Source organism: Labrus mixtus, chromosome 8 (genome assembly GCF_963584025.1).
Source record: "Labrus mixtus chromosome 8, fLabMix1.1, whole genome shotgun sequence".
Lineage (NCBI taxonomy): Eukaryota > Metazoa > Chordata > Actinopteri > Labriformes > Labridae > Labrus > Labrus mixtus.
Window position 1 is genome coordinate 21,263,817 of NC_083619.1, and position 13,949 is coordinate 21,277,765.

The 13,949-nt window shown below is 39.7% G+C and overlaps 2 protein-coding genes across 2 annotated transcripts; one reads left to right on the forward strand and one right to left on the reverse strand.

Moving 5' to 3' along the window:
• The first annotated feature begins 135 nt into the window (after positions 1-135).
• On the forward strand, positions 136-5,439 carry LOC132979361 (transcription factor E2F5-like). The gene is made up of 5 exons (XM_061045094.1): positions 136-258; positions 736-1,060; positions 3,563-3,700; positions 3,921-3,959; positions 4,416-5,439. Exons 1-5 carry the CDS (start codon positions 256-258, stop codon positions 4,490-4,492), a joined length of 582 nt encoding a protein of 193 aa, XP_060901077.1. The 5' UTR covers positions 136-255; the 3' UTR covers positions 4,493-5,439.
• A 1,548-nt stretch (positions 5,440-6,987) lies between these two features.
• Positions 6,988-10,420, reverse strand: ackr4a (atypical chemokine receptor 4a). The gene is made up of 2 exons (XM_061045093.1): positions 10,166-10,420; positions 6,988-8,870 (listed from the first exon to the last, which is right to left on the reverse strand). Exon 2 carries the CDS (start codon positions 8,859-8,861, stop codon positions 7,749-7,751), a length of 1,113 nt encoding a protein of 370 aa, XP_060901076.1. The 5' UTR covers positions 8,862-8,870; positions 10,166-10,420; the 3' UTR covers positions 6,988-7,748.
• Between the last annotated feature and the right edge of the window lie 3,529 nt (positions 10,421-13,949).

The window sequence follows — 13,949 nt, forward strand, 5'->3', positions numbered from 1 at the left end:
AATATAATTGCTATTGTCAGTCTCCATTGTGCTGTAGCAGCCAGGTTAATCCTGACTTCCATAATACTCATTCTTGTTTTTCTACTTTGTTGTCTCCATTTCACTACCTTTAAGAAAACTTGCTCCCTGTTTCCTTAACTCTTCTCCACTTATAAATTTGTGACTCATGAAGACATCTGCAGTGCCTTCAGCGGAGACACTCTTCTTGCGGTGGTGGCTCCTGCTGGGACTCAGCTGGAAGTACCCCTACCTGAAATGGTGGGTCAATTCTTCAAAGTTAATTGAGATGCTTTTGCTTATTCTGTACAGGCTGTTGGTTATGTGCTTTAAAAACAGTGGCTCAGTGGTTTCGGGCCAAGCTTTTGATACAGACTTGGGCCGAGATCCCAGACTAAATTAATGGATCTTTTTTTATTTGAAGACATAAAACCTGCAACCAGTTGAGGGCAGTACAAACATGGTGTGAACACAACAACAGAGTTTTTTTTTATGCAAAGGCTGGGAATGATTCCATGAGAGCAGTGAATTTGAACCAAAAGATTGCAGTTGTAGGCCAAATATGTTTAAATATGTCTAAAATAATCAGTTGTGCTTTTGTTTATTGTAACATTGACTGATATTTTTGTTGTGATTTGTTGCGATTTGTTGCTTCATGTGATTCATTGTGCATATGAACATGTGAAGTTCTAGCTGGTGTAATAATGATAAACCTATGTCCTTAATCTTTCTCCTTAGGGTCATAGTGGTCAGAAGAAGTACCAGGTGAACCTTCGCAGTCACTCGGCTCCGATCCAGGTCATGCTCATCAACAAAGATTCAGACTCTGCAGTACCTGTGGTCTTCTCTGTGCCCCCCACTGACGACATCTGTCCAATGCCAACTCCACCCAGTACCCCCGCCAGCCTGCAAAGGTTCCCTCTCACCTCATCACAGTACTCTACCTCCAACACCACCTCTTCCTACTGCAGCCAGGACTCTCTCTGCTCAGACCACCAGATGGTGCTGCCAGAACACGATGAAGTGTTGACGCCATCGTCCAGCCCTCCAGATGTACAGATGGGTAAGGAAACAAACGTTGAGATTTTTGTTCCTCTGTAAGGTACTTCAAAGTGACTGACTAGTGAACTCACACTGCAGGATGGTAAGATCATCCTGTGTGCCAGAGGAAGCAATGTACAAACTTATATGATCTCATATGATTTCACTTGATCTCATGAACAAGCAGATGTAAAAAACATAAGAAGAGAGGAGGACAACAGACTTGTTAGTTATGCTGGGCACTGAGAAGAAAACAGGAGTTGAATGCTTAACAAGTCTGGATGAGGAAATGCTGTGGAGACTTAGTTTATAGAGATGTCTATTGAAAGTGTTTGTTTATGCTAAAAAGTAGCTTGCTAGCCTAAATTATTTTGTTGCTTGGTAACACAATCAATGGCTCTTTCACCTTTTCTCCTTCTCAGTCTTGTTGGCTAGTGTGGTCAAGATTTAAAAATACTCACTTAATTAATTCAGATTTAAATACTGAAATATCAACAACAACAATATATTGGTGGCAGCTCCGATTAGTCTGCTAGCTGGTTTGGCTGTTTAATATTGGATTTCTAAACTATGGTGGCCCTAAAGGCCAAACATATTGAATGAAATGCGAAATCTTTTAAAAAAGTAAAAAAGTAATTTCATGAAACACCATAACATTTCACCAAAGAATGTTACAGGAAATGCTGAAACATATCATACCAAGCAAACATTTCATTAAACACATTTTACAAAACGCAAAAAAAAATCACAAATCACAGAAGAATAGAAGAAAATGTTAAAATATTTAATCAAACCAAAAATAAAAGGAAACGCGAAAATATTCACAAAACACAAGAACATTTAATGAAACATAAAGAACATGTCATTAAATGAGAAATAAATTAAATTAAAACATTTCACAAATTTGAAAAATACACTTTCAGGAAAAGCAAAACCATTCATCACAATGCAACCAAATAAACATTTCACAAATGTAGAAATATTTTATAAAATGCAAATATTAGCAAAAAACAAACAAACAACAAAGCGCAAAACAAATCTTTTTGGGGAAAAAAATCATAATAAACTACTGAAGTCTGAAGTATCATTCAAATGTTTTCTACAAACAGGAAAATACGCCACAATATCAGAAAGAATAGAAGTATTTACGGTAACCCTGTGGGAGCTTGTTAAACTTGTGAAAATAAATAAAAAATTGGTTTTATCTTTTTTTCCAAAAATGGTTAAAAATAACAACCAAAAATAGGCCCCAATTAAAAAATAATCCCTTTTATGTTAAATAAACAGCAAGAAACCTTGTCCTACACTAACCCCAGCTCTGTCACGCTGAGACGCTTTCATTTTCGTTCCTCAAAGCTTCTGCAAGAATCATGCTGACTAACATCCTCCACCCAATGAGTCACAGGATATTGCTCCCACTTATAGCTGACATTTATTACTTTTAGTTTGTGTACCATAAGAGTCAGGAGTCCACAGTGAAGTTTTTCGGTAAACACACACTGCATGTTTTACTTAAATGAGAGGAGAGATGGCAGACAAACTCACAACACGCTAATGGAGACACCCCACCCAGAACAAGCATTCTTTACGAATATATAGGATAAAAAAGAAGTACACTTATAAGCAGAGATACATTAACATAACATTGTATTAAGAAAAATCCAGTAACCTAGAATTGGAAATCAGGAAATTAAACCTGAGGATACATTGTTAAAAAAAAACTGCTGTCATTGAATAAATCACATGAATTAGTTGAGTATTTATTTGAGAAGCTTGCCGTCTATCAGCTGACTAAAAAATGTCAGATGTTCGCCTTTCCTGCAATCAAGGAAATGTAAAAAAAAAACCTTCCAGCTTGCATGTGACTATCATGTTGCTTGAAGCAAAGGTAGAGCGCTGTGTCAGTCATCAGAGTTTACATAGTCTGTGCAATACCATTATATAAGGGGGGCGGGCCGCCCCCCTAATATAATGGTAGGGGAAACACTGTAGTTATCTGTTTAACATGGATAAGCCTTACAAATCTACATAATAGTCTTCCAGTATCTTTGACAAACTCACCACTTCCTAATCTGGTTTTAGGTTTATAAGAAATAAATTAGTCACTGTTATTCTCAGTATATACGCAAGCAAATATAAAACTGGATAAGATGCTGTGAAACATGAAGTCATATTGTCTTCCTGAAGAAAATGAGGAAATAACACAGCAGCAGCACAGTGAATATAAACTGGTGGATTATTGACTGTTATGTATCACAATTATGGTACAGATGACTCTTCACAAAGGGGTTTGGCCAAGAGGCTATAGCTTAAGTCTGGTCAAAGGTGAACATTTGTTGGACAATTATTGGTTCACAGGTATTGAGCTGATGCTTCAGTGTGAATACAGTAGTTGAGTTATTAATCGTGCAAAGGCAAACTTAAATCCTCACACTAATCAGACCCTGTGTGTACGGGTACGTTTTGTTCAGCTTGCTTTACTGTATATCTTAGTGCTCTCATTGATGTCCCATGCTCACTGCAGAGTGTCACAGTCGGTCATCAATCATATTTGAGCAGCATCAGCTGGACCTGGAGGACCCGGATTTCCAACCTGTTCTGGAAGTGAGCAGCCTGCTGAAGCTTAGCGCTGCCGGAGACCACATGAAGGATGACAGAGAAGGTATGGCACAGGGACATAAACACAGTTCCACAAAACAAAAAGCAGAGTTTATTCTATACTCTCAGCTTGTTTAAGGTTAGCTTCAGTACTTGGAGCTGTGAATATTACTGCTGATTAATAATCAAATCCCTCTATATACTACTTAATTTGAGTTTATGTTACATAGGTTTTAAAAGTTAAAGTTTCACAATAATATGACTTACTTTTTTCTGTCTTGTAGGAGCTGTTGACCTGATTGATGAGCTAATGTCTACTGATGGTGAGCGTCTAAACCTGCTTTAGCTTACCTTCACTTTATCTCCTGCTCAGTCTTTTTGGCTTTTATGCTCAAGATTTAAAAGTACTGACTTAGTTAACTCAGATTTCAAGTCTGAAATATCAACAACAACTATATTTCTATTACAGCAACGATTAATCTGCAAGCTGATTTGGAGGTTTAATATTGGATTTCTAAACTATGGTGGCCCTAAAGGTCAAACATTTCACAGTTTTTCTGACACTTTCAGAAAAGTCAAGGATCAAATGTTCTATATGTAAAATTTAAATGCAATCCAATCAACAGTTTGTCAACCAAACTGGTTGACCATTGTTGTCTTCCCTGGAGCTCTGTTGCAGGCTTGTCTAAAAACTTTACCTACAGTCTTTCTGTCTGTCTTTGCCTTAAACATGTTTTCAAGGTCTATTTCCACATTGTTTCTCCTGTATCCTCAAACAGGTATGTACTACAACTTCAACCTGGATGACAACGAGGGAGTGTGTGACCTTTTTGATGTGCAGATCCTCGATTACTGATGTCAAACAGAGCCTGTACTGTATGCTAATACGACACACTCCAAGCCCTTTTCTGTTCCAGTTTCACAGATGATAAATCATACATTAAATTATCATCTCTAAAATCCATCTAAAACTATTTGCCATACAACTTTATTTTAATGTACTGGCCTTTTTCCCCTGAGCCAACATCAAACAAAGTGCCTGAAAAAAGAAGATCGAGACATTCATGCAGGCCAGATTCCTTATGTTTAGTATTTTCTTTTATGGTTTCCTGAGTGGATATCTACATTGTTCGTGAGGGATTAGATGCCTGAGTGGAAGGCAGCCAGCACAAATCCCTTAGTCTCCTACTTCTGTTATACATGTAAATACCTTTTATATTGTTTTGTATCGGTTGGAAACCAGAGATTTGGACCGTTTTTATTTTCTGTTGTTAATGAACAGCTTGTGACTGTCGTGCTTGAGTTTATTTTGACAATAATTCACAACATGTACAAGGTTATGTACATATGTCACTTTCTTTACATTGAGAGTTAATTACATTTTTATAAAAGAGGTGTATTGTATTTAAAGGTGAATATTTTGTTTACATTTTGTAAATTTGTTCTCTCGTGAAATGCCGGAAAGTTTTCTTTTTTAAATTATTGTGGCACTGCTGTTCTTGGCCTCGTTGAGTTTTTTTTATCCATATATCTTATAATGAAAGGTATACATTTGATTGGGAAATATTTTTTACTTAATTTAAAACAATTTTTTGTTTGTTCTAGTTTGTTTAAGCTGATGCTAGTTGACTGCCTTAATTTATTATCTAAAATTGAATATGTTTTTGATCTGAAAAATCCAAAGTCGAGAACCATAAGTGCCATTTTTGTATAGGTATAGTATTTCACACAAGAAATTACTTTTTTCTGTACTTTTAATTTGCAAATTTCTTGAAGGTTTTTCAATAAAAACATTGGTCTTGATTTGAAACTATTCATTTCTGACAAATAAGTGATTTAGAGAATGACTTCTACATACACAGAAGACTTGTTTCACTAAACAATACCTTACAGTTTATCTCTAAGTTGAAACACCTTTTTCTTTTTGGCAGACTAAAATGTTCAGTTAACAGATGGAAAACTTCAAACGGTTTCCACATGAGACTGAAGTTCCAGATCCTGACCTGCAGCAACACTTTATGAATCACTTGATCTGTACCAGCTGGGAGACAGGAAAACAACAGAAGCAACCAAATAAAAATGGGCCCTCTGGGCTTGTATGAGGTGATCTTTTCACATAATCTAGTCAATGGTGATGAGGAAGAAAATGGGGAAACCAGATTCCACTGGGAACCATTCAGTGAGGTTACCACTTACAATGAAACTGCACTTTCATTGATGGTGAAACATCCTTATCAATGCTGCAGTCCTAGCAGAGACTCAGGAATGCATGATCTTCTACCAGGTGTCACAGTGCTGCACATATTGTGACATAGAATGAAGTAATGAAGTAATACATATGATAAATGCAACTACTAAAGAGAAGTTTTTTGTCAATAGTCCCTTATCACCTCTTGAAATGTTGTTTTGAAGTCTGTTTTGCAGGCTTTACTGTGTGCTCAGATGTGAACTGTGAAGTACGTATGCAGGAAATTTGTCTCAGATGTTCAGAGGATTTTGGAATACAACAAAACCCTGACTTTCCCTCACGAAAGGGAGATAAATCTTATCTTAAAAGATTAGGCACAAGACTGAAAATGACACCACATTTAGACCAAAATGTTTCATGTAATTCAGTTGTCTCTTAATTTTAGGGAAATAAAAAGGTCCTCCAGCTGACAGCAAATACATGTTTATTTGGAGAATTATTTCTGGATCCTATAAAATAAATCCTGCATCCTCACTTTAAGGTGTGGGTGTAGGCATGTGTAGTACGTCTGGTTTAAGCTGGTGCAGTTGATAAGAAGTATTTATTCATAAACTTGAGGATAAGAACAGGCTGGATTAGCAGCATAGTTTATAGATACAGTAACTAAAATGTTTGCTAAAGAGCAAGTACTCTTTCACAGCTTTACAAATAGACTATACTTGTTTGTCTTTGCAAGGTATCAAGTTCCAGTTTCTTTGTACTTTGTACTGTGTGGACAGCTGGAAAGTTTCAAATGTTTCTTGTGAAATCCTGGAAAGATCCAGTTTTCTCCAGGATTAACCAAAACAAACTTTGAATTTTAACAAGTACGAGTAGTAGCATCTTAAAAATTATTTCAAAGACTTGTACAAAAATATGCATGCTTACACTGAAAGCCCAATAGATGTGGTGGTGATGTCTGTTTCTGCAGAGCCATTAAACTCATTCTGCAGTGAGTCTAAATTACCTGCTCTGATTTTGGACAGTATGTGGGACATTTCTTCATTCCAACCTTTGGCTTGGAACATAATAAACATCTGAACACAAGCACACATCATAGAGGAATGGCTGTTGTTATTAGGTCTGGTGGGGGTGGGGCAGGGGGGTGGTGGGGCAGGGGGTGGGGGGGGGGGGGGGGGGGGATTTGAGCTAGTTAACAATCCTGCAATGATACTGTGGCTTCTTGAAATTAAACTTTTAAGAAAAACATTTAATTTATTTAATTTTTTGCTTGCAGAAGATAAATGCCATGTTTCTTCTGGATCAGGATATCATCAACAGCCTGCGGTCAGTCTATGACAAATTCAACTCAGATTTAATGTGAAAGTGAGGTTATTGTGGGGTGAGGGGAGAGAGTCAGTCCAATAATCCGTGTCCCTTTTAAATTAGTTTTCTCTGTTGCAAACAGGACATTGTTATGTTTGACCTGCTTGTTAAACTTTTTAATTGTTCAAATTATTCCCCTCCACAATCAGATTTTTTAATAGATTTTTTATGTGCTTCTTATCCTTTTCAAGACTGGTCCTTTTATCTTTATCAGCCCCAATCTGTCTGCTCAATTTCAGTATTTATTTTAGATTTTATTTCATATTTTACCTCTTATGAGTCAATTCTTTTGTCCACTGCTGTGTTTTATTTGTGCCATCTATGCTCCATCTGTTCCAAAGATGCCCCTAGAGGGATTGATAAAGTTGCCTGATGGACTGATTGATTGACACCGAACTTCGCTCAGTGTCTTTTTTAATAAACTGGGAGGAGAAAACAGTCAAATTGTTCTGTTTTAGATGTGGTGGGATCGTTAACACTTGTGAAAAATAACTACAGCTAAATGATTTCTACTCATGCTGCTATAAAAAGTGATTCAAGGACACATCCTATACCTATCTCATATTGAGAAGGTGTTTGTCTCTTGGGATGCGCTATGGGAGTTAAATGACATCTCCACTCCTTCCTCCACTTTAGGATTTTCCTTCCTCCTCTTCCTCCTCCTCTCTCCAATTTTCTTGGCCACTTTCATCATGTGCTGCCTGAAGGACGATCCCATGAAGGCGTAGAGGATGGGGTTGAGGCAGCAGTGAGTGAGGGCCAAGCTCTCTGTCACCTGCGCCGCCTGATCCAACACTTTACTCGTCCCACAGTGGGTCACTAAGATGTAGACCGAGTCCATCGCTCGATACGCCTTCAACACGTTATACGGAAGCTGGGTGACCACAAACATCCCGACGACTATCAGGAGAACACGCAGAGCTTTCCACTTCTTTCCTCTGCTCTCAACGGGGAGGTCTTTAAGCGCCCAGCCCACTCTGCAGTAACAGATCATCATGATGGTGAGTGGAAGCAGGAATCCCAGCATCACCTCTACCATCTCCACAGCAGCTTTCCCGCCTCCTGCCATTGACGGAGGGTAGACAGCCAGGCAGATGCTCCTACCGGACGACCATCTTACTTCTGAGAGGATCAAATCAGGAAGACCGAGGAAGACAGCTGTCATCCAAACAACCAAACACACCTTCCAGCAGTGTCTCCTGCTGAACATCCTCTCCAGCCGCCCTCTTTGGTCATTCCCTTGCGCTCTAGCTAATGCGAAGTAGCGATCCAGGCTAATGCAAGCCAGCAGCAGCATGCAGCAGGTGAAGTTGACTGTGTAGCAGGCAGACACAATCTTACAAACGACCTCGCCCAGATCCCAGCCCCTTGCCGCATCAACAGCCCAGAATGGCAGTGTGAAGAGCAGTAGCAGGTCAGCCACAGCCAAGTGGGTCAGGAAGGTGTCTGTCATAGTCTTGAGGTGTTTGTGGTAGGCGTAGACGCCAACGACTAAAGCGTTTCCTGCCACGCCAACCACCAGACACACAGTGTACATGATGGGGAGAAAGATGCCGGCAAAGGAACGGATGTCACCCTTCCTACAGAGGGCGGGGTAGTCTTCATAGCTGAAGTTGAAACTGATGTTTTCGTGGTCATAGTAGTCAAAGTCCTCCGAGACTTCCATTGTCATGAGATGAAACTGTGAAGGAAGAAATATGGAATTAGTTGTCTGTCACCTTTAAAGATTCACAACCTTACAACACAAAACTACAGTAGTCTGGTTTAAAGAAAGGAAGTACATTTTCTCAATGAATGTGCTTATAGTTATGATTAAATTGTAATTAAACCATCTTTAGTTTTTCTAGTTTAACACATTTCCTTTTTTCTTTTTTTTTCTCTTTATTTTGGCAAGAATTGCAGAAGAACATCCACGAGTAACGACTGCCAGTAACAATACATGCAGTGGAATCATTGTTAATACGATTATGTAGAAAACAAAATAACAACACAAAGTATTGACCAGCTCAAACCCACTTTTCTTAACCACCAACCCTCCTCTTCCCTCATGGGTCGTTCCCTGAATTGCACAAAACAAGCAGGATATCTCTTAACTGTGCTGAACCACTGACATCTGCAAGACATTTTGTGACTATCGGCCAATTATTGTTCTGTGATAACGTCAGTGTCTACTTCCTGTGTTGGCATGTAGACATCATGTCCTGACCTGAACTGTTCCTTTTCTGTTAGATATGTATCCTCTGCAGGAATTAACAACCACAAAAAGTTGAAGTTGTTGTTTAGATAAAAAAAACGTGCCCATACAGAATAGTTCTCTAAGGAACTGCAACACCTGAAAACACTCGACAACATACCTTATTTATATTTGTAGTCATTGATTCTACAGTATATTTTTTACATGTTTATTAATTACTGGACATGTTTCTCTACTATAAACATTTAATTTTGTAACCTTTTTTTTTTTACCAGGACAATATTCTCAATGATATACAAGATCTCTTTTTCAAGAGAGTCCTGGCCATGACAGCAGCATTAAAGTTTCAGACAGAGACCAAAAGACAGACAATCAACAAATATTATATCAATCAACAAATCAGTAGCGATCAGCAGAGAAACATGTGCATACAATCATCAAATGATCCTTTATCCTACTTTTGTAAAACTACTGAATTCAAGGTCTTTACTATTTTCATCAGTTTGTTAACTGTCCTGCTTACTATCCCATGCATCAGATAAAGCAAAACAGAAATGCTAAAAAAAAGTGCTCCAACCTGTTCTCACATTGATCTAGTTAGTCGAGGAGTCTCCTTTACCCAAAGTTAAAAAATGTACATTGGCAGTTGTCCAAAAGTCAGATTTAATCCCATCTAAAATCACATGTACATGTAAATGTTACTGTAGTAAACCAGTATATAAACTACAGGATTGACTGTAGTGTGAATACACCAAAATAATCCCTCCAGCAGTCAGTCCTACCTTCAATCACGGCTGTTCCTCTTCGGTCTGAGAGTCTGACTGTTTAACTCCAGCTGAGTTTTGTAGCTGCACACACAGAGATATTTTAAACACACTTCTGAGAAAGATGACTCAGAAAGAAAACATAGAAGGAGGAAGAAGAAAAAAAACACAGACTGACAGAACAAAACCATTTGCTAATGTGTTTATTGAGGAAAATATGTTGCTTTTTATACAAGCATGAGCATGTCTACACTGACACAAAAACACTTCACCAGCAGAGCAACAAGACACTTTAAACCAAACATCAAACCTCCTGCAAGTGAAATCAGAACTTTGTCAAACTTTGGTGTTATAGGAGACGTTTGAGTGCAGCAGTTTACAAAAGAAACATGAACCGACTGAAGGCTTTAGCCAATATTCAAGATTTTGAAGAAGCTTGGACATGTTTCTAAGTTTACATCCACACCCATGTTAATAACCTCACTGCAATTAAAACCACAGGAATGTCTTGGCTGATGCGCCTTTACAGTGTCGCGTGGAAATCTGGGACAGTGCCTGGGGAGTGGCAGACTGGTGTGGTGGGACCCATTTTCAAATGGGGGTGTGCTCCAATTATCGGGGTATCACACTTCTCAGCCTTCCGGGGAAAGCTTACTCTAGGGTGCTGGAAAGGAGGCTCCGGCCGATTGTCGAACCTCGGATACAGGGGGAACAATGTGGATTCCGTCCTGGCCGTGGGACAGTGGACCAGCTCTTTACCCCGCAGGGCTTCTTGGGGGAGCATGGGAATTTGCCCATCCAGTCTACATGTGTTTTGTGGATTTGGAGAAGGCTTTTGACCGTGTCCCTCTGGGGTTCATGTGGGGGGCACTGCGGGACTATGGGGCCCGGGGCCGTTGGTACAAGCCATCCGGTCCCTGTATGACCAAAGTGGGAGCTGTGTCCGCATCCTCGGCACAAAGTCAGACACGTTCCCAGTGAGTGTTGGCCACCGCCAGGGTTGCCCCTTGTCACCGGTCCTGTTTGTGATATTCATGGACAGGATCTCAAGGAGCAGCCGGGGGGAGGAGGGTTTCCAGTTCGGCGGCCTCAAAATTTAATATCTGCTTTTTGCAGATGACGTGGTTTTGTTGGCCTCCAAATGCTGGGACCTCCAGCAGGCATTAGGGCGGTTTGAAGCCAAGTGCGAAGCTGCTGGGATGAGGGTTAGCACCTCCAAGTCAGAGGCCATGGTTCTCTGCCAGAAAAAGGTGGATTGCTCACTCCTGGTGGGGAGTGAGTCCTTGCCCCAAGTGGAGGAGTTCAAATATCTCGGGGTCTTGTTCACGAGTGAGGGTAGGATGGAGCGTGAGATCGACAGACGGATTGGCGCGGCGTCAGCAGTAATGCAGGCGTTGTGCCGGACCGTTGTGGCGAAGCGGGAGCTGAGGCTGAAGGCAAAGCTCTCGATTTACCGGTCGATCTTTGTTCCAACCTCACCTATGGTCATGAGCTATGGGTAGTGACAGAAAGAATAAGATCGCGGATACAAGCGGCCGAAATGAGCTTCCTCCGGATGGTGGCTGGGCTCAGCCTTAGAGATAGGGTGAGGAGCTCTGACATTCGGGGGGAGCTCGGAGTAGAGCCGCTGCTCCTCCATGTCGAAAGGAGCCAGTTGAGGTGGTTTGGGCATCTGTTAAGGATGCCTCCTGGACGCCTCCCTTTAGAGGTTTTCCAGGCACGGCCAACTGCGAGGAGACCCCCGGGCATACCCAGAATGCGCTGGAGGGATTATATATCCCGTCTAGCCTGGGAAAGCCTTGGAATCCTCCAGGAGGAGCTGGAAAACGTTGCTGGGGAGAGTGAAGTCTGGGTTGACTTGCTGCGCCTGCTACCACCGCGACCCGACCTCAGATAAGCGGAAGAATATAGATGGATGGATGGGATAGCACTTTTTCTTTTTAAGACTTATTTATTTTATCAATGTATTTGTTAGCAGTTAAACTCATGTGGGCATAAGTAACTGGAGACTGTTGTGTAGATTATACAGATTATACAAAGCAACACATCTTTAAAGTACAACATACTATTTCATGGTAATAATGGTAAAAGCATGTTGTGTACATTATGAGTTTGTGTTTGCATATTGTGTAGCCTGACTAGTGCCTTGGTTGACAACGGCTCCAGAACCCACCACTCGTTTCCATCATTACATGACAGAGGCCTAAAAGAAATGTTATCCCCCTGTTCATATTTCAAACCCATTATTTCACAAAAAAAGTTCACAAAGGCAGCTTTTCGTGTAAAGACATCAACAGCACATAAAATGAATGATTATTTCATCGTCCTCCAAAAAGCAGATATTTGACAGAAACTTTGTTGTAAAAAAATAAATCTGGGTTAGCTTGTTAGCTTGTTTTAGCAAACATTTAAAAAACAGTATTTAGCTTTAAAGAAGACTAACTATCTTTGAGAACATGTTTTCTGGATATTGTAAAAGCTCCAGTGAGGAACTTTTAGTTTATGAAAATATTCATCTGTTAATTATTTTTGTTTTCTGTCAAATATATCACTCTTCCAGAATCTTTGCTGTGACAGCTTAACCCTTCATCTGACATCTACCTTCAGACATTAAAGGTCCCATATTATCTTCCTTTTCAACCAGTTTAAATAAGTCTCAGAGCTCCCCAAAACATGTCTTTGAAGTTTCCTGCCAAAAATCCACTCTGATCCTGTATTTGATCATGCCTATAAACCCCTCTATTTCAGCCCTGCTCAGTACAGGCTGTTTCTGTGTCTGTAGCTTTAAATTTAATGAGCTGTGTGACAGCGCCCCTCTCTGGAAGGGATTGGGTGGCTCAGGTTTTTTCACTCCATGCTTGATTGCTTACAGTGGAAAGGCAGACTCAGAGGGTAGAACAAACACCTAGCTGTGGGAGTGTCCTCCACCTGGGGAAGGGGTTACTGCCCTTTATGATGTCATGAAGACAGGAGTGTTTGAAAACCATGGTGAAGAGTATTTTGCATAAAATGTGACCTTTAAAAAATTTTTGTATAGAAATAGTCAATTTTGTGGCCGACGGTATCTTTTTCTTGTTTAGGTCATAAAGAGACTTATTAATGACAGTTTGTTTCATAATCAATTAAAAACTCCTCACAGTAGCTTCAATGTAGTTTATTTTTCTTCTCATTTCTCATTCAGTTAAAAACTCATGACGAGGTTGCTACAAAGCTGCAAAAACACATTTCTATATGACACAATATATTATATATCATGATGTGCTAGAGTAATGCAAGCTAGAGTTGAGAATAAAGCAGGAATAGCTTTTAGTTTTCTTGAAGAGGAGATATAATTAGTGCTGCCTGGCGTCTTGAATCTTTGATCTCCAGTCTTGCATGAAAGTTATTGAGCTGATCACTGATGCTGAAAACAGAAAAACACAAATCAGGGAAATTAAAAGCTGAAAAAACAATTCTCACACATGATGCTCGAAGTTAATCAGTCAAGAAATCAATGGAGCCGTTCATTACGTGTTTTCATTTTGATTATCAGTTATTTAAAAAAACATTTAACATTTCCAAAAGCGAAAACACAAACCTTTAACACTTCAAGGTCTATGACATGTAGACTCTGAAACCCACAGAGAAAGGGAGAGTTTCAAAAAGAGTTTATTCAGCACATTTTAAAAACAAGAAAACAAAAAACACAACAGTAACTTCACCGTCTGATTGGTTATTGGTATTTTTTTCTGTCTACAGATTTGGTACCTGAAGGCAGCACAACCAGCAGCATGGGACACACAAGGACTCGGTAAAATCCAGA

Bases quoted from the DNA above. Each gene is read 5' to 3' on its own strand.
- ackr4a (XM_061045093.1), bottom strand. From the start codon at position 8,861: ATGACAATGGAAGTCTCGGAGGACTTTGACTACTATGACCACGAAAAC.
- LOC132979361 (XM_061045094.1), top strand. The intron at 1,061-3,562 runs GTAAGGAAACAA...TGCTCACTGCAG, and splicing joins CCCTCCAGATGTACAGATGG to AGTGTCACAGTCGGTCATCA. The intron at 3,960-4,415 runs GTGAGCGTCTAA...ATCCTCAAACAG, and splicing joins TGAGCTAATGTCTACTGATG to GTATGTACTACAACTTCAAC.